The 21,125-nt window shown below is 40.4% G+C and overlaps 2 protein-coding genes across 2 annotated transcripts; both read left to right on the plus strand.

Moving 5' to 3' along the window:
- The first annotated feature begins 1,422 nt into the window (after window positions 1-1,422).
- LOC141015576 (gap junction gamma-1 protein-like) lies at window positions 1,423-9,405 on the plus strand. The gene is made up of 3 exons (XM_073489704.1): window positions 1,423-1,492; window positions 2,905-2,978; window positions 7,641-9,405. The coding sequence occupies exon 3, from the start codon at window positions 7,694-7,696 to the stop codon at window positions 9,065-9,067; it is 1,374 nt and encodes a 457-aa protein (XP_073345805.1). The 5' UTR covers window positions 1,423-1,492; window positions 2,905-2,978; window positions 7,641-7,693; the 3' UTR covers window positions 9,068-9,405.
- A 3,394-nt stretch (window positions 9,406-12,799) lies between these two features.
- On the plus strand, window positions 12,800-20,065 carry dbf4b (DBF4B-CDC7 kinase regulatory subunit). The gene is made up of 12 exons (XM_073489154.1): window positions 12,800-12,880; window positions 13,524-13,728; window positions 14,260-14,451; window positions 14,839-14,889; window positions 15,007-15,076; window positions 15,340-15,404; window positions 15,571-15,607; window positions 15,718-15,763; window positions 17,076-17,204; window positions 17,320-17,455; window positions 17,560-17,693; window positions 17,818-20,065. The coding sequence occupies exons 2-12, from the start codon at window positions 13,579-13,581 to the stop codon at window positions 19,256-19,258; spliced, it is 2,451 nt and encodes an 816-aa protein (XP_073345255.1). The 5' UTR covers window positions 12,800-12,880; window positions 13,524-13,578; the 3' UTR covers window positions 19,259-20,065.
- Window positions 20,066-21,125: the final 1,060 nt, after the last annotated feature.

The following is a 21,125-nucleotide window of genomic DNA, read 5'->3' on the forward strand; positions in this document are numbered from 1 at the left end:
CAAAGACAAAGTCCTCATTTGTCATGAGTTAACCTTCCACATGTCCTTGATGACAGATAGACATGGATGAATGAAATAGATCGTGACCTTGGAAAATATGTGACTACAATCAAGTAGAACCGGTACTACCCACAAGATTAAGACTTCTCTGGCAGTCATACAGAAGGTGATGAATGTAGTCAGGGATGCATTTAGAAACATGCAGGTATGTAGGTTAACCCCTGACTTGAGATCATAGTTTGCCTATATTTGACTATAACAGTATAATCTTTAAAAGAAAAACATCATGTCCCCATGATTTATAAGAGCTGGATTCAATTATGCACAGAAGGTTTTACATTTTTCATAATGGAGAGGTTATTTTTTGCCAACAAAGCAAGTCGATAAATAAAACTATGGAAGTCGATTCCTGCCAGTTAGAGAAAAAAAAAGAAAAAAAAATCCCATAAATTATAATTATGAGATAAAAAGTTGAAATCATGAAGAAAACAAGCAAGATAATTATTATTTATATCACATCTTTTTGACTCTTTTAGCTCATAATTTTGACTTTTATCTCATAATTTTTATTATTTATCTAAAAAAATTACTTTTTATCTCATATCAACTTTTTAATCTCATAATTAATACTTTTAATTCAATATTTTGACGTTTAATCCCAGAATTATCACGTTATTCTAATCAGTTTGACGTTTTATTTCATACCGCTTTATTTTAATCTCGTAAATATTAATTTCACCTAACTTTTCGCATTTTTTTCTCATAATTTCAACTTTATATCCTATAATTATGACTTTTATGTCATAATTTTAACCTTTTACCCCCCAAAATGGACTTTTTGGGTTAGGGTCTCCTATCAACTTCTTTAATCTCATAATTATCACTTTTATCTCATAATGTTAACTCTTTATCTCATGATTATGACTTTTTATGTCAAAAGTTTTGCTTTTCATCCCATATTGACTTTGTTTTATCTCATATTAATGAATACTATGGAAATATTTTTTGCACCAAGCTTTATTTCATCTTTTCTTTTTTCTTTAACTTGAGGAAATGGACTTCTATAGAAAAATACTTTATCATGCTTGAATCTCTTTGACACACACTCACTCACACACACACACACACACACACACACACACACACACACACACACACACACACACACACACAAGCCCCTCCTTGCCTCGCCTCGCACCAGCCCGTTTGTCCTCCTCCGCACATACAATCATCTCTCCCTCTCCAGACCAGTCGCCGCGATAAAAAAGTCAATTTTTACACTTAAACCAGTAAGAACTTCACTTACCTAAAACTTTTCACACATTTCTTCAAGTCAGCTTCAGTATTGCACTTTTTCCTGCAATTCGGCGATGAAGTTTATATTTTCTCTTGACAGGAGAGCCGTTTCTAGCCGGTTGATTTGTGAAGTGTTGCCGTTGACCCAGCAGCTTTCTGACGGAGGGGAGCGGCGCCAAATGCGCGTCTGAAAAAGGTGAGGATGCTGTGGTGAATTCACAACCTCATGTGTTCGTGTCCTGTGACTTGTGAAAGTATGTTTTTGTGAAAACTACTAGAAAATTGTAGGGGAAGGGTCCTAGATAAACCACGAGATTTGTTTTTTCTTTCTTGACATTTCTTTTTGGCTTAACAAATCATCCAACTCGGAGAACTGACTTAGCTAGCTACCTTAACATTGCAACTGTTAGCAAGGTAGTTTGGTTACCTAGCTGCAGATTAACTTTGTCTTTTAATGTTACGTTTTATAACCAACTTACTGTAACTGTCAAGTGTACTGGATGATAATCAATAGGCATAATTAAGCATTATATTCATCATATTTTAACTACATGTTAAAAAGATGAAACAAATCTGTTAGGGGACTTTTTGACAGTCTTTTATTAATGTTATTGTTAGCTACAGCTTAACTTAAGGTTAGCGTAAGTTGCTAGCATCCAAAAACAGGACTGGAGGTCTTCAGACACCTCCAGTTGTGGGTTTGAAGGATCAGTGGGTGCAAAAAACTTTTACTTCCATTTACTGGAGAAATATCTGGGGGGAAAAAGGTGAAAACAGCATTAAAATTGTCCTCATTCCCAACTCAAACAGCTTGTTTACCAGCAGTCCAAAACCAAAAGATATTTAATTAGCTAACCTGACTGACGAAAATTGATTAATCGACTCTTTTTCGCAATTCCCCAGAAATCTCTAAGAAAAGAATAATGGTAAAACAGCTGGTTAATGTTAAATTATTTTGTGCTTAATTGGAAACCAAATAGACCAATATCACACATTCTTTCTATAATTATCAGGATGTGTGACTGTTCATGCTGTTCTTTTATAGGGGTATTTGATTTGAGAGAGCTGTGTAACCTTTATCTTTACAGCGTTGTTTAGTAGTAAATGAGAAAGGAACGATCTGTGATTGTAATTATCGTCTTCAGGGTTTTCTCTTTCTCATTTTAGATTTCAAACTGGAGGCATATGCTCTTAAAAATCACCATGAAACTGTGAATTAACAGCAATTCTCATGTCTAATAATAAGCGCCACTGCCCCACAGCAAGAAGGTCCTGGGCTCCAGACCTATCCAGAGTTTGCATGTTCTCCCCTTGTCTGCGTGGGCTCTCTCCGGTACTCCGGCTTCCTCCCACAACCCAAAATCATGCAAAAGTTAGGTTAATTGCTACTCTAAATTGTGAGTAGGTGTGAATGTGAGTGTGAATGGTTGTTTGTCCGTATATGTCAGCCCTGTGATGAACCGGCGACTTACCCAGGACGTACCCTGCCGCTATTCCGATGTCAGCTGGGATCGGCTCCAGCCCCCCGTGAACCTGAGAGGGATAAGCGATTACAGACAATGGATGGAATTGTATTAAACACTTGTTATCTCTCTTTTTGCTTTGCAGGCACATGGGGTTTGACATATCTCAGAATTCTGGCTGCGAAAACAAGGAGGATAGAAAGGATAAAACAAAAAGAGGTAATAAGATTGTCTTCAAATATGCAGAAATACTTCAAATTTAAATTCATTCGACCCTGTGCTGTGAGAACACTAAAATTTAGATCCTGTTATTATTAGGACAAAGGACACTGCTGGTTTTTGAGTCCCAAAATGCTTATTTGTACTCCTCTCAGTTTCCAACATAATGAGGTTGTTGTTTACACTAGAGACCAGGGGCCGGATGTATTAAACGATGTATACAAAAATGTAAGCCTTTTCCCAGACATGATATGGCAGTTATAGAGGACTGTGTGGTGAACACACATGCTTCAGCCCAGCGTACACGTTTTTCTAGATGGCTGAGCGTGAAACAATGAGGTCGACATGAAAGATAAGGTGAGATGTAGCTTCAGAGTAAAACACAGTTTGTTTAGGTTGCTTGCCAATTTCCAAGTATGGATAGTTGTTGGAGTAGAAATGAAGCTTGTGCTCTTGTGCCTGTTCTCCAATTTTTGATATTTATAAATCAGAATCAGGTGAATGCACAGCTTTATAAATTTGACCGTGTAACGATTTTCTTTGTCTTTGTGCGTCACACAGTTTTTGTCGTGAATAAACACGGTTTTATGCATGCATGCGGCCCCTGGTATCTGTCATAGTTTGTTCAGAATTCTTCTTGCAATGATAATCAAATCACAGATACATTAATGCTAAAGGACTATTTTGCAGAGGAGGCCAATGTAGTTAATGGATCGTGTTTACTGTCATTGTAAAATATAGTGAAAGGTGGTAAGACAAAGTAAGCTTCTAACTGAAAACACTTAAATTCACAACATGACACAGGGCAAAAGAGCAAAGTAATTACTATCATAAGATGACGAAGATGCTCTTGTACAAGGCGCTCATTCTCCAGATCATATAACAATACTCCCAGCTCTTTTTAGCTGGACAATTGATTACTTCTGCAAGCATAGTGTACTTGTATTGGCTTCTTCGGCTGGACAGATGAGCTCTCCACGCCAGAGGCTGGTGTGTAGATAACATTATGTCGTGCCTCTTCTGTGTGTAGTTTGACATCTTTGAGTAGGTGGCCCCAGCACCCTGTGGGCTCCATGTCTGGGTATATAGTGATGGGTGATGCTGAGTCCAAAATATAGGTAATCACACTTGCAGGCCTTTCCTGAGGACAGATTATTAAGTAAGTTTACAGGTCTTGCGTAACGTGGTAATGAAATGAATTTTATCTGCATGCTATAGTCATTGCTCTTTAGTTTTGATTCAGTTTTTATCAATGCTCATTGGCTAGCTTGACAGTCCTTCCTCAGGCTTTTTTGTTGGTCCGAATTCCTGTTGTAGTCGACTTATTGGCTCCCAGTCGCAACATGGAATCAGCTACTTCCTCAGAAGGCAAAGTACTTCCCTACTCTTCATCTGCACTAAATGCATGATGGTGAAGTCGTAGCAAACTTCACCGTCGTGGTGCATGTTGCTGGATCGTCATATCAAAGCTATTTTTCTCCTGTCTATTTGAGATGGCAGGTGTTCTTGCATTTAAGATGCTGAAGGTGTGGTCAGTGTTTGAGTCCAGCTAGGGACATTTGTTGCATGTTATTTCCTCCTCTCATTTTTCTTTTTTTGCCCCACGAGCGTCCTAGTGTATAGTATGTCTCTAATCAAGAAAAAAAGGAAGTGCAGTGTCAGCAAGCTACAAACCTTTTACAGTCACCTTTCAAGTTTATAGCGGGTGAGTATTTCATACTGAAAAGATAGATTTTGGGTGGAGAATCACTTTAACAGCTTTGAAGGAAGCCACAGACCTTCACGTTCACAGCTTGAAGCCTTCTTAGATAGGCATGTGCCTGCTCTTTAAAGTTACACTCCTCAAATAGTTCTTTTACTGGCTCTGTAGGAAACTGGAGGCTCTGGGTCTGGGGCTGGGAGACATCTGGGGAAAATGCACTGTATCACCTTCAGGCATGGCAGGATGTGGCACTATGGGCAACTTGGGCAATGGAGCTGTTGATATATACTGAGACCAGGCAGGTTTTTTTCAAATAATGACTGGACTTTAGTTGCAGTTTTATTTAAAAAGGGATCTTCTCTGGTCCACTTACTGCTGCAATTGGTGGTTCTACATAGATACCAGAAAAAAAACCGTAACAGCAGCCTCTGGTTTTGTGCATACATGTGTAACAAAAGAGGATGGTGTGTTTAAGGGCTGACTGAAATGCTTCGAAGCCTCGACTGTTTCCATGGCTATCAACAACCAAATCAGTATTCGAATGCTTCTAGGAGATGGTGCATCGGCTGCACCGAAAAAGGGGCAAAAGACTGATAAAGAGCGCGGATTAGAGCTCTTCATTGGTGGTCAATTAGTCTTACAGCCTGTGCACATAAAATCCAGGTGAATGCACACGGTGTGAATGTGGAGCGAGTATAAAAGCATCTTCGCGAGGACACATTTCTGCTCTGCCGTCCTGCCAGCACAGGGCTGTGAGGAGTTTGACGGTAGCCTCCTGTCCTTGTGTCTTATTGACTCATATCATTAGCAGAAGCTTCTAGTATTCACAGGTTATTTTCACATGAGTTTCACATTTCCAAAAAATCCAGCATAAAAAACTGAAAGGTAATCATCTAAACACCGGTTCATCTTATTTCATTTGTTTGGGTCCGCGTAGGAAGGATGTTTTCCTGACGGAGGTTTGTCATTACCTAAGATGGATGATTCTGTGTCTTGCAATTAAATTTGCTTCTCTCTTTATTTCTGTTCAGCGGCATGATTTGCTTTGCTGAATATGAGCATTGTGAAGGATTCTTCCCAGTTTCTTGCCATCCGCCATACTTGTGTTTTGGTGGTGGTAGTTGTGCCACTGGGCCTCCAAATAGTAGATTACACAACAGGGCCAGATGTGCAGTTTTAGAGGGCATGTGACTCTTAATGAGACATTCAAGACTGTATTTTTCTTTATAGTGAGACACAACAGCATGTTAACAGCAGCTGGACCTCGTTTTGTAGGAGTTTTTTTTTTTTTTTTTGTCATAAAATGTCTCACTGACTCAATGTGACAGTGTGTCAGAATGTCTAGTATGTCAGTGAGAGACATTTTCAGTGGCATGGCATCAATAAACGTGTGGGCAGCCCTTTATATGCACTTAGAGAATTGCATATTCACTTACAGTTTATAAATACATTAAAATCAGGGTTTACCGGAGTTTTGCACATGCAAAAATTTCCTTTTTTTCCTTTCGATTTTCAAGAAAACAATCAAATGTCAACGTTTTTGCTGAACACATTTTCATCCATTGACCAATGAATTCATCTTTCCAGTCATAAAACAAATCACACTAAGTTCAGACCTGCTGATTGAAAGAATAGAATTTTGATTTAACACCTAAACACTAAAACAAATGTGTTTTTTTTGCCATACAGTATGATAACATAATTGACTTCATACAGCGACAGACTCAGAACAACCTCAAGGCTGGTCCTTTATAACCTGGCCTTGTTTGCCTCAGTCTCTGTCCCTGTTGGTAAATGTATGTGAAGAGCATCGTATTCTGCAACCATGCAGGAACCTTGATTGTTGGATTATAAACTATCCTTAGAAACCCTCCAATTAACACACATGCAGACACAGCCTATCCCGCAGAAGTCTGAACCTCGTAGATTTCTTCTCACATGAGTGACTCGTAGAGATGTCTGCAGCATAAGGTTTGGGCAGATGGATGTCTGCAGGTCAAACTGAGTTCTTTCAGGGTTAGATACAGTATGACGTGGTCTAGTTTATTAGAGGACAAAAAGGATATCAGCATCAAAAGAGGAAAGTATGTTTTACACATGAATACCAATCACACGGAGTGGTTTCATTCCTTGCTTTGCATCGTTTCAGATTTCACCTTCACTCACTCAGTTGTTTAGGAGAATTCTGCAGCGCTGTTTTGCTGTGAAGTTCCAGAAATGTTTTGCCAACTACAAAACTTCACCTGACTTTTAATTGGCCATCGGAGTAGATAATGACTGAATTTTCATTTTCGGGGGGACTGTTCTTTTAAGTGTATCATTTTAATTTTGTAATATTTGAATGAAGCAATCAGTACTTTGATATTAATAAGACTGAAAGTGGCAGTGAAAAAATAAGTTTGCTGTTTACTCTTCAGTTTTCAAGCACAAACAAGTTTTCATCTCGTGCACCAGATGAGAAAGTCTTTAGCTTATGGAACATCTGGATGGACAGATAATGTAAATGCCTATAAGAGACATTCAGTTAACAATAGCAATTATGGTTACACATTCCAGTGTTGTCATTACTCTCCCCTGCATGTACCAATGCCAAGGGTATGTTTACATATGAGCTTTAGGGCACAGCTATTAAAAGAATCAAGGATAAACGTGTTGTTAATATGAAGAAATTCCCTATTAGATAACCATGTATAGTGCTGGAGAGAGTAAGTGCTTGGAGCTAAACTAGTTTGTGGACACAGCAGAGGAGTGTGGGGTTTCTTAATTTGCAGCATGAACCTTTTTGATTTATTCTGTTTGTGTGGGAACGAGACACACTGAGAGTCACGCACAATAAGCCAGTATATGATTAGTTTTTGCTTTTCTCTCCACGTGCCAGACACTGTTAAGGAGGAATTTTAATGTTGATACTAGTGTTGAACACATGGTACGGAGGTTAATCATTTCTGCTCTCTCCACAGGGGAGTAATAGGAGGTGTATGTTGCCTCTCACTGTAGTTTCCCTGCCACTACCATGAGTTGGAGTTTCCTGACTCGCCTGCTGGAAGAAATCCACAACCACTCTACATTCGTGGGCAAGATCTGGCTCACCGTCCTCATTGTTTTCCGCATCGTGCTGACGGCCGTAGGAGGTGAGTCCATCTACTACGATGAGCAGAGCAAGTTTGTCTGCAACACGGGCCAGCCAGGCTGCGAGAACATCTGCTATGACGCCTTCGCTCCGCTCTCGCACGTCCGCTTCTGGGTTTTCCAAATCATCCTGGTGGCCACCCCTTCGCTCATGTATCTCGGCTACGCTGTCAACAAAATTGCTCGTGCAGAGGAGCAGGCCGACAGTGGGGGAGTGAGGAGATTTTCGGGGAGGAAACCCAAGAAGCACTATCTCGCAGGCAGAAAGCAGCACAGGGGCATCGAAGAGGCTGAGGATGACCAAGAGGAAGACCCAATGATCTATGAAATGGCAGAAATGGAGAGTGATGGAGCAGCAAAAGAAGACAGTGGTGAAGGAAAACGGAAGGCTAAGGTGCGCCATGATGGGTGCCAGCGTATCAGAGAGGACGGACTGATGCGGATTTATGTCCTTCAGCTCTTGGCGCGCTCCTTGCTGGAGGTGGCTTTCTTGTGTGGACAGTACGCGCTGTATGGATTTGCTGTGCCCGGCACCTACGTATGCTCCTCCCAGCCCTGCCCTCACAACGTGGACTGCTTTGTGTCACGGCCCACTGAGAAAACCATCTTCCTCCTCATCATGTACGCGGTCTCCCTGCTCTGTCTGGCACTCAATATATGGGAGATGCTTCATCTGGGCGTAGGTACCATCTGTGAGATCGTGCGCTCCCGCCGTGTGCGGCTCCCAGACGACGAGCTGTACGGGCTGACACGGGGACATGGTGCTCTAAATAAGGCTGGGCTGAGCGGAGAGGATTACAGCAGCTACCCTTTTTCCTGGAATGCACCATCAGCTCCACCTGGGTACAACATCGCCATCAAGCCTTCTCTGGTATCTACAGGGCACCACGAGAAACCACTACCCATCACCGATCTCACTAACGCCAAGATGGCATGCCGGCAGAACCATGTGAACATTGCTCAAGAGGAGCGCCAGCAGTACACCAATAATGACGACAACCTGTGCAAAGCGGGGATGGGAGACGCCCCCAGAGGTGTCCTCAAGGACGTCCGTCAGCCTCAGAACAGGCTGGAGGCTGACAATCAGGCCTACAGCCAGCCACAGAGCAACTGCAACAACCACAGCAATCCTCACCGTGAACGGAAACACCGACAGACCTCCAAACACACCTCCAGCAAGGCAGACGCAGACAGAGGCAGCGGCAGCACCAGCAGTGGCAGCAAATATGGAGTCATAAAGGGCTCTGAGTGGATCTGAAATACAGACTGTGACTGAAGTTCTTGTTATGATTCAACCTTCTCAGACTGACTCAGTATTTACGTTTATTTGTGCATACTGTGTTGAAAAAAAATAGACACGGCGCCCAGATTGCATTCTTTTCTTGAGTATTCATACCATTAAAAAAGTTATAAATTATTATTAGTGTCAGGACCTACCTTGTAGCAGTCCACTGACAGCTCCATCCTCTGAGGATCAAACAGTTGAATAATTTACCCACAAATCTATAAACCTAAACAGACCCAGTGATAATAAATGGTACACATTCATGTCGATATATTACAGACAGTGATTCGAATGCATTAGTTGATCTACAGAAAAATAATCGTCAACAGTTTTGATAATCGGTTCATTATTTGTCATCTTTTTCAAGGACAAATGGCTAAAATTTCCTGTTCTTAAACTGTAGCTTTGTATTTGATGTTTTTGTTTGATATGTTTGTACTGTATTTCAATAACAGTCTCTTCAAAAAGATAACAGCAAATGAAAAATGTTCATTTGTTTTTATGATGAGGATCAGCTTGTGCTTTAGGGTTAAGGTTTTTTCTTTACTGTGTCAGTATAGTGTATACAGCAGTATTTAGTCCTAGGACTCAACAGTACAAGATAGATCCTGCAACTAAAATACATAGATGACAACGTGTAAGAAAACCTCCAGTAAAAATGTAAAGAGGATGGGAAATGATTCTGTGACAAAGCTTGACAACTGTAGTTTGCCGCTGTATTACAGTGGAGTAAAAATATCAAAATAATTGTATGTTTTGTTAAATAGCTTGTGCAGGAAGATGTTGGTGCTGTCTTCGATTCCTGGTGAATATGCAGAGGCTTCTTTGCAACCTAAGGTGCCTTACTTAAACAGTCAAAGTGCTGCTTCTTGTTGACTCTGCATCACTTTGAGTACAACCGTTGACCAGGTAATTGTTTTCTACAAAATGTTGTAACAATACAGACTGGAAACAGGAGCCAATTCCTACTGTCTGCTTGACTAGTTTCATTACCACCAAGGGGTTAAGCTTTGAACAATATTGTTGTTTCTGAATATGCAAAATTGTATTGATATTTTCACCAAACCAGGTTTGATGTGGATTGATGTGGAGTATGTTTGTTAGTTGGTTATTTTACAGTGTTTCTGTGTCATTTTTCTGAGAGAAAGAGGGAAAGGATTAATCCTTAATGCTTTGACGGATTTTGAAATGTTATCATTCAATGGAAGTGTTTGGCAAAGTTTAATGTCCTAACCTTGTTGTCCAAACTGTTGTCAGTGTCTTATTGTTAAGCCGTTAACATTTTTGAAAGATTTTTTGTTTGTTTAAAGTTATTGCTATGAAGGTTTTTATCAGTAGTACTCCATTAGTTTGTGTTTTTTTGTTAAAAGTAATCATTAATACATGCTTTTATTTTCAGATTTTCAAATTGAAATGTCATTAAGGCTAGTCCTTTGCACTGTGCCAGTGTTTTTGTTAAAATATTTTTCTAAACAAAAAGTGCACGTTTTGAATAAAGAATTGGTATTATTTGTCTTGTGGTCTTTGTCTTACAATTAACAAATTTGGCATCATGACCTTATGAATCATAGTATGTTTAGTGTTAAATCAACCTAAAGGTGGATTTATTAACACATGGGTCAGAGTTTTCTCAAGGAACACAAGTATAGATAAAGATTGAAATTGTTAATTTACTTCCCTCGCTGGGATTATTGTATTTACAGGGACACTGCCCCCTGCTGGACAGGAAGGGATCAAACATATGTTCCCTCTTAAATGAGGCTCCAATTGACAGAACCTGGCTTTAAGCACAACGTCAAAAATGATTGAGTTAGTTTTTCTAAACAATGTTAATGACGTTGGAGAGGCACACCCATTGACTTTTGTCGTTTTAGTGAAATTAAAAAATACATGCTCAGGCAAATGTGACCAACTTAACCCTCTAGGCGCCAGAGTTTATTTAGGAAAATATTCCGTTTGGATTGTAAGATTTCAAAAGGCTGTAGCTTGGAAGTGGTGAGAGATAAATTCATAGTGTAAATGAGAAAAATATTCATAATGACCTAAAGTTTGTGATGGGAGTAAATTTAATCATCTAATTTGCATATTGTGACGTCACCAGGTGACTGAAAGTAACTTTCAGTAAAACTGATTTTTGAACATATTTACACAGAGAAAAAATATTTATATTGTCATCTCATCCTCAAAATAAAGGAACAGGAGTTTGATTGGAGTAAATTTACTAATCTAATTTGTATGTCACCAGGTAAAATTCAGTAAAACGGAATTCTGAACATATTTACACAGTAGATTTTTTTTTTTTCATCCTCTCATCCTCAGAGTAAATGAACAGGAATCTGATAGGAGTAAATGTCCTAATCTAACTTGTAAAAAGAAAAGAAAACTCTCGCCGTGATCAGCGTGTGCTGCTTGTGTGACAGTGTGCGCAGCTGCAGCATCGTCAGTCACTCGTCTCTGACGAGCGATCGTCATCAGAGGGCAAATCGTCCGCTTCTGAATCGCGATCAGCAAAGATCTGTGCAAGCACCTCATCTACACTGTAAAGTCTCTTGGGCATTTTGTTTTTTATTACAAAAATCGCTATCTGTGTCTCGATCTGTCCAGCACACTTCCGCCACCGCTCCGCGGCTCTCTCCTCTCCACTCTGCCCGCTTAGCCGCTGCCGCTCCGACAGCCGGTGTCGGGTTTCAAACTTTTTTTTCTCAGGTATTTTGCATAGAAACACACCCCCAAATGACGTCAGGATTGAAGCTGAATCTATTGGCTATCTAGTGGTAGCAAGCAGTAACAGCACAAGGCAGTAGATTTAAAGATACAGGCTGTTTTAATGAGCAATGTTGCCTGTCGCAATAATGCGACTTTGGCGCCTAGAGGGTTAATGAACAAACACGTTTTCATTTTTAATTATTCCTTCTCGTGATAGCTACAGTTTTTGGTTTGCTTGAGACAAGTACATATCAACACTTTTTAAAGGATCAACCTATGTGTCTCGCAAAGTCAGAGGGGATCATATTGTATTATTTAAAGTTTTTTCCCTGTAGGTCTCTTAGTAAGCAAGTGTTTGAGCAGCTGAATGAAACTGGTGATGAAAGTCAACAAAAACTGATAGAGAGCAATAAGGTAAATACACAAACTGCAAACTGACCACAAGGATACAGAAAACAGACTACTGATTATTTAAATTTACTGTACTTTTTGGTATTGCAGTTTTGGCTGATATTGACTCTGTTGTGTCTCACTTCCCACTCCAAAAACCTAAAGCCTGCATGAATAAATGTATGAAGTGACAAACGTGTCTCCGAATGGGCTATATCCAGCATTCTGGAAATTATTTCCCGGAAAAAAAGGACCTAAAGTAACAAAATACCCCAAATGTTAAGTTACCAGAGATCATGCTGCAACATCCTTTGTGCTGCGTTTATGGTACTGTCAGAACCTTACGTGAAAATCTTATAGAAGCAGTTCGCACGTCATCGACTTTGAGAAAGTACGCTGAAGCTCAACAGGTTGACTTGTAAGAAGCTGCCTGATAATTATACCGAATTTCAATCCCGTTTCACCTCTTTGCTAAATTACATAACAATAGTATTTGCCTAGCCCCAAAGGACAAATGGCTGCTTTTCAGGGATATGAAACAAGCACTTGAAGGCAGCGTTTTACCGGATGTGACGATACTTTCACGTTCACGTCTCCGCCAGTGTTTTTAAAAAGCGGCGGTTGCTCCTCGAGCACCTTCTGGTGAATAGCAACAATATTTCTCGCATTTCTCCAGTTCAGTAACAAAACGTAAGCGCACAGTCATTATGTCTTCTTTCTTTGCTTTTCCTCCGACGACATAGAAAAATATTCAGCGGCTAATTAATCCTCACTTCAAACTAGCTGCACTTTTTTTGTTTCCCAGCCGCTGTCTATGGCGAGGAAAGCTAGCTAATGTCAGCTAATGCTAACTAATGGCAGCTAAGATTGCTAACAAGGAAGGTGGCTAGGTTAACGATGCCTTCCACTTACAGCGCTGTTTTAGTTTGGCAGTAAACTAACACTGCATGCCTTTTGTTTTCGATGGCAACTTGTAAAACCCTTGCAACTTTGTTATGAGCAAATTGGTTATTGTAAATTGTACATTTATTCGACCATTGAGAAGAAACCTGATTGCATTTTACTGATAGCAATTGTAGAAATTCAGGCAATGTATTAAAAAACGTCTTGCATGATTATGTAACTACTGGTATATACTGTTCTTTTACTCAAGGCCTTAAAGACCTTGCATTACATTACTCAACAAACTTTAAGACACCATTGTCAAAACAGTGTTGTTAAACACTAGTAGTACAACAACTGTTTATATCGGAGATATTTTGTTTTTAAATTGCTCTCAATGTCGACTCATAAGATTTAATTCACAACTTTGTTCTCTGTTCTATATTTTAAGGTGGATCCTGGTGTTTTGTCTGTAAAGTTGTAAGCTCCTTTACTGCACCAGGATCATGCTGCACCAGCAGTGTGCAGAGGAGGAAGGCCTTCTGGGCTCACTGTGTCCGGGGAGGAAGAAGCTGGAGGGGAAGACCTTCTACCTGGACAGTGTGAAGAAACGCTCAACAGCCCTGCTGTTGGAGGCCATATCTCTTCTAGGAGGGGTAAGCCTGTGTGGGGATGAGGGCAGTAAACGTTGCTTATTGTTGTTTAGCTATATTCAAGAATTGTTATGAAGTTTTAGTCTGCGCAGTGACATTCTAGATACAGCATCAATTTTTCTGCCTTGCTTCCTTTAAAGTCTGAGAAAAATCCAACTTTATTCCTTGATCTATGTCAGGAAAAATGTGGTAGTTTGGCCCAGTTTTGTAGAAGATATAGTGGCTGAGCCCACTACTAACAGTGCACCACATTCTTGAAAATCAGCTATTTAACAATGTGATAATGTGTCTTATGGTCCTTAGAATAATAACACTACAATAACATTGCTTTGTTGCTGTCTTGAAACAGAAGGCGCATGGAGTATAGCACTGATTTAAAAATAACTATACAGAGTAAATAATAATTCACAGCAAAGAAATGTTTATGTTATTGATGAAGTTATATTTTGTGCAAAAAAAAGATGAAGGTCAGCCTATGACAGATATCATTCATCAGAAACTGATGAGCAGATGTTTTGTTTCCTTTTTCTAAAGAGGGTTGAGAGTTTCCTGCACAAGGATGTGAGCTTTGTTGTGACTGGAAACCAAGAGTACCTGAAAGACCAGAAATGTGCTGATACAAAAGCAGGGGCGAAGGAGACGAGTGAAGAAGCTCAACGTCCTATAATGACACGGGACAATGTCCTAAGCAGTGACAAACGGCGACCAGGAACTCCTAGACCAATGGTACTGATCATCACCCACGCATTTTCTAAAACCTTTTATAGCTTGCAAAGGTGTTAGTGCTCAAGAAATTATATTAAATATTATTTAACCTGATAACTGGCAAAAATAACCAAAGGATGAAGTTACATTTTACTGAGGTCAAATCAAACAGCTGATTATTTAAAATTAATTATTATTTTTTGTCTATAGTGGACATTTTTATATGTATATTTAATGTATATGAGAAATTACAAAAATGCTACATACAAGCATCGAAAGACAAATGCATTTTAAAGATTCAGACTTTCCATTGACATCTTTTCATCACCAACTCATTTGTTCATTATCCTAGTGGCTGTAAATTGTAAGTAGAATAAACCTCATATCTGTGCTATATTTTCTCTACAGGCTTGTGGCAGCCGTGGGAAGGCCCTGCTTGAAAAAGCCATTCGTAACAATGTAAGTCAGTGCAGCCAAATTAGCATTTATCTCACAGATCAGCTTTCAGTTTGTGGGTATTGGTGAAACACTGAAGACCAACATGGGTTTGTTTATTGACTTGATGTTGTCTTATAGGAACAACTGCAGAGGAGCAGTGTTTTGGCCAACGCCCGATCATGGGGAGTGAAGATTTTGTATGTGGATGGTATCCTTTTGACTAACTCCAGCAGTGATGAGAAATTCCATGTCAATATAATATCATGATTTGATCGAAGCTCTTATCTGGCTTGTATGTGTTCACATCTGTAGTGCAGTGAACCTTTGCTCACAGCAGATGGCACCATGTAAGTGCTTTTGTTTTGTTCTGGGATGCTGTGTCTTACTGATGCAAGCTGGAGAAATCTGTTAACCAGCATAGATATGTAACAGTCTGTGAAAGTCCTGTATTATTCCTTAATGAAGTATCAGATGTCCTTTTATATTTGAAACAGTTGACTCAAGAGCGCTTCAGTGTTGTACACAAGAGACAAGAGGTATGATGTTTGGACTGAATGTCTTTTCACTTTACAAGAGTTCCAAATGTACCAGTTTTACGTGTAAGGAGTTTTTGTTTGTTTATAAAGAGCAATTGTAATTCACATCTGCCTTTACTCTTTGATTTTAATAAGTCCTGTTTTGTCTTTTCTTGTTTTAATGCAGAGAACTTCTACCAAACAAGGTCCTCATGTTGTCAAAGGTTAGTTTATGTCAATGTTAAGCTAATGTGTTAATTTCTCAACAGTGCTGTATTTCTGTGGGTGTAACTGTGGCTAATTTAATGTTTTTTTTATATCTCGTGGTCTACAGCTGCAGCTTTGAGATCTCCCTATCTTAAAATTGAAGATTCAAGCAGGTGAGTTTCACCCCCCGCTCAGTTTTGTTTTAGTTTATTTTCTCTCATGAGGAAGGAGGATTTGGAATCCTCTTCCTTAAAACTGCAAAGCCATTTTTGGGGGGGGGTATTTGATATGTTATGAACAAAGCACAGACATATCATCACCTTTTAAGTTGGCATGATGGCAAATAGTTGCATATTTATACATCCAGTATTAATGGAGCATTAATTTGGTCATTTTGTGATGGCAGGTCCATTATTCACTCTGCTGTAGCTTTGTTTTTGGTATCTGCTGACTCTGGAGGGAAGTATATGGCTCTTAAAGCTGCTAAATGTTTGAACAGCTAGTCTCTCACTGGGTCTGTCTGCTTTTTGGTGTTGAGCAGGCAGTGAGCAGTTGGCTTTTAAAGCTCTTTTGCAGAAAACGACACTGATAGCAGTATGAGGGAACCAAAAACGGTACATTTACAGGGCAGAAAGCTAGACAATGAACGGAAACTCACTATAAAGGTCCATAAAGCTGACCAGAGCTGCAGATTCAGGTGATAATTCTCACTTTGTACCCTTGTTTTCATATTATCATTTTATACATTGTTAGTGTAAGATATTGGTCGTAGCCTCTGTTTCTTTATTCCAGTTAATCAAGAAAGACAAGCTGGAATAAATTAAGCTTTAAGGCCTGCCAGGTTTCATGTAATGGTTGTTAAGTATCAGATTAGATCCTATTTTGCCGTTCATGCATAATGACAGTGAAACAACAATGGGTGGCAGTGACCTGTCCCCATGTTTCTGCCCTTCCTACCCCACTGGGAGCGAGTTCTGGGGGTTTACATTTCAGCCCAGATGATTTTCTTAATTGAAGCTGTTAAGGAGTCCCATCGTGTAATGTGACAAGCCCCCCTGAGTGATGCTGCTCCCGCAGAGGCCAGAGCCCAAGCGGATACGATTTCTATTCGATGAGGCTTTGCAAGCTCCACTGCCTGTTCCTGCAGGGGATCTCCATGTGCTAACAGCTCTTTTCATTTGCCCTCTCATTTCAGTTAATTGAAGTGCTCTGGCTAATGCATAGGCTGTCGCTGTGAGAAACTGAACCCATGAAATCTGAAACATTTGAATATTAGTCTCTCAGGGGTTGATCTCACATGTAACCTCACCTTCAGTTTTGAGAAGATGTTTGAAATATGTTGAACTTGAACATATGATCATGGTGATAATGTCTTTTATCTGCATTCAGATTGTATTTGTTTTTCCTTGTATAACTATTTCAAGCTAGAACGTTCTTCTTTAACTTAATTTTTATGTATTACGTTCTGTTTTGTTTTCTGTCTAGGAAATACAAGCCCTTGAGCATGCAGTCTATGACCTTCCCTACTCTGTGGTACTCGGGCCGATTTAGTCCCTTTGAATCTCCTCCTCCTCAGTTTGAAAAACCAACAGAGCACGGAGAAAATAAAACAAGGTTTGTTTAAATGCAACAGGAAATAAACTGCATCATTTTTAAGAGTTTTGTTTCATTCTGTTAAAAAGGTAAAATAAGGATTTGTCATAATTTTGGCTCTTTCTTTGTTAATTAGGGAAAAGAAGAAAGTTGAAAGCATTCAGGATAAATCTCAAACTCCACTCAGCTGTAACCAATCACTTTGGAGGCCACGCAAAAAGGACCTGTCTTACTGTGAATGCTGCCATCAACCCTTCACTAATCTAGAGGAGGTGGACATCTTTAAGAATTACTTTTATTGGCACATAACTGATGTTTTTCCTCCTTCAATTTTTGGCTTGTAACTTCAACTTGTGGTCTTTGTTTGTCCCTGCAGCACTTGCAGTCGGATCAGCACCGTGCGTTTGTGCTGGATCTCTCGAACTACAGCATGGTAGACCAACTCGTGCCTGAAATGCTTCCTGGATTCGACCCTGATCCACCTCAACAAACAGAAGAAACACTGAACAGGTGAGTTTTGATTATTACCTAGCAATGTCCTTATGTTGGAAAAAAAATTCTTCTCACTACACCAAAATATGTTTTCTGTGATTTAAATGGAGGATTTTTAGTATTTTCTATGTATTTCTTCTAGACCACCAACTCCCTTGCCCATCCAAGATATCTGTGAACTTGAGCCTCTCACTGATGTCGAGACGGAGCATGCTGTTCAGGCCCTACAGAGACAAGGTTCATCATTCAATACTCACCTCTCCAGCCCTAATAGGGGTCCTCTTTACTGTGGCCCAGGCAGCCCATCACCAGGTGTTCAGCTTCCCATCCCAGATCCAGCCCCTCCACCTGCTGACATCCAGCCTGTCACTGCTGACACAGACTGCCATCCTCGCTCTTCAAGTCCAACCATGCCTGTATTAGATGTTGAACTACAAGCCCACGACCCAGCCAGCCGGCAGCATGATACTCAACATCTCTCCTCCTGCCCTGATACACCATGTCTTTCTCCTGACCCTTACTCCATGCCTCCAGTTCTGAGCCCACAAGTCCCTTATCCTTCCAACAGTATGGAGCTACACTGTCTGTATTCAGATCCTCCTGTCCTCAGTCCTCAACAATATCCTGCTGAAGACGCTGTGGAAGGACATGCTTGTGAAATGGACAGTGCGGAAAGTGTGTTTGAGTCCATCCCTGCTGTCACAATTCCCGTCTCCACCCTACATCTTCCCTCGTTAGCTTTATCAAATTCTGAAGGAGTACATGCAGAAAGTCTTGTAGGAATAAATGGGATCAAATGTTCCTCTAATAGTTTGGAGTGTACCACGCTGTTTTCATGTAGATCTCGTTCCCTCCCTCGACAATCAGCGACGACACCAAACCCCAAAAAGCGCTGTAGATCGGCCAGCCCCGAACACAATCACCGCAAAAGGAGGAGGAAAACAGCAAACAGTGGTATCTGGACTGAACGAGGGAATGAATGTGCAAAACCAGAAAGTGACATTATGGCAAAATCTAATGGCTGTTTATTATCTGACACAACATGGACTGTGGAAACACTTGGTTCAAAACAGACTTTTACCATGTTTTGTGTTCCTACTGTACAGATTTTTACTCAAAGGGACATTTTAGGTCAAGGTAGCACTTTAGTTGCAGATCAGCCATCACACCCAAAGACTTCTGATCCCCCGCTTCAGCTCCCTAACGAAAAATCTCACAGTACATTTTCCAGTCAAGACTCTCAACGCTCACTATCCCACTCTACGTCGGTGTGCATCGAGTCAGCCCTCATCCCAGACTTAGCCACACTTTCTCCATCATCATCAGAGTCCGATTGGGACTGTGAGCTGTTGTCGCGGCTGGGACCGAGCACGGCGGCTCCTCTGTCGCCCACCGAGCAGAGCCGCGAGCTCGACAAGGAACTCCTCCACAGGCCGTGCACCTGGATGCACAACACCAGCTACGAGTCGCGTCTGCACACCGCCCTTCAGCCGTCGACTCCGACTACCTCACTGTGTGGTGAGGACATGGACCCCTCTGCATTTTCCAGGACTGTGGTACAGATTGTTGAAGTTCAGCACTGATGGTTATTTTCTTGATCATTTCAAAGAACTGGAAGAACCACGACTGTGCAGCTGCATATCCCAATGGGCAGCACTTAAGCTCATCAAAATAAGTCAGTAAAATGTACACTGAATAAATATTCAAGGCTTAGCGCAAGCTAAAATGTAATATTTTGCTGTTTTTAGAGGTGCAGATTTTTATTTTTACTTTTTTTTGTTGCAGTGGATGCTCCTTCTCAGGAACTTGTGGAGCATCCATTATCATTTTTCCTCTCAACCCCCTAATCCTCCTTGTGCACAGATCTCTAAGTTATATTCTGTATATCTTGCTGACTGCAGTCTTTGAGCAGCTATGTCCGGGAACACATGGTGGTATTGAGAATTTAATGAGGCTTTTCTGAAGGGGGCATTACTCAATTACTGTAAGTGCTGCATCTGGATCACATCCCACTCGCGCCGCCGTTGATGAGGCGTTAGTAGAGTGGAGGACTCGCACAACCTGTGAGATGTCAAACGGCTCTTTCTGCCGTTTGAATGTGGGCCAGAGGACGGGCTTTGTCAAGGAGAGACGACTGTTTCACAGCAGTGTGCCGCAGCCACAGGGAGGTTTATTATCTCCACTTGTCAGTTTTTGAAGTGTAAGGTCATCTACCATTAAAGACTTGTCATTTTTAATCAGGAACAGACAAAACTCAGAACCACATGTTGCCTAAAAGTTGCACCTTTTTCAACAAGCAAAGAGAGACACCGTGTGATCTCAGTTCTCTTTATGAAAATGTGAAGTCCATCCTTGTACAGTGTTTTTAAATAAATGTTTTTAACCATAAACACTTCCTGCTGCATAGTGCAGAAAAGTTGCTCAGGTGAAGCAACATTAAGAACTGTTGAGATGATTTTCCTTTCGTCTTATTAAATGCTGACTCTGCTTGAAGGCTTAAGCAGCCAAATGGGGAGGAAAGGATGATGAAGGGCAACAGAGGGTCGATCTGTCCTGTGTGGCTCATCCGCCCAGCTTCCAGCTGACACAAACAATATTTGATATCTAATCTCCATGCCTTGTTACGTAACCCTTCACCATCCAGATTGGTTGGTATGAAGAGGTTCTTTGTGTGGGAGAACAATCTACATCTTTTAAGGGAAATCCTGCATAGTACACCTTTTTAAAGTTCATTCACCAGCTCTACTGGAGTTTTTGGTCGTACGATGTTGGAGTAAAAGTTGGGTCTGAAGGTTAATTGTTTTGTTTAATGCTGTCTCCAAGGTCAAGACTGAACTTTAACTCCCAATAGGAGTACACTAATTAGAAGAAAGGTATTATATATTGAAAATAGACATTCAGTGCAGAGTGAAGTCCCAGAATTGCTGAAGATGACTTGATTTAAATCTTATTTTTAATAAGGAATTGACAAATGAAGGTAAACTTCACAGGACGAAGGGCATCAAAACTGTTTAAAAGTCATGACTAAGTAAGAAACGTTCTGATTTAAAGTTAATAACATCTTTGGGTATTATTAAACAACGCTTTAACAGTCAAAAAATAAACTAATCTTCATGAATGTGTTAAAAATGTTTCTAAATCCAGTAAAGTATCTGCTGACCCAGCCCAAACCAGTGAGAAGAACAGAGATTTTTTTAAGTTTGACCCTCTGAGTCAAATTTCAGCATTTCTGTGATTCCTTGTATGTGTATTCTCAGCCTCACCAATTGCTCATTTTTCACTGGATTGGGTTGAAATTTGTCCTGAACATACAGGAGACCATAAGGAAGCTCGGCTATTCATTTAAGTAGCTGTTGGGTAGATATCTGTACTGTGTTGAATTTAAGATTTGAGGGGCCCTATAGGGGAGTTGGCATGGAACGTCCCTTTAGTTACACATCCCACATATGA

Source organism: Pagrus major, chromosome 20 (assembly GCF_040436345.1).
Source record: "Pagrus major chromosome 20, Pma_NU_1.0".
Taxonomy (NCBI): Eukaryota; Metazoa; Chordata; class Actinopteri; order Spariformes; family Sparidae; genus Pagrus; species Pagrus major.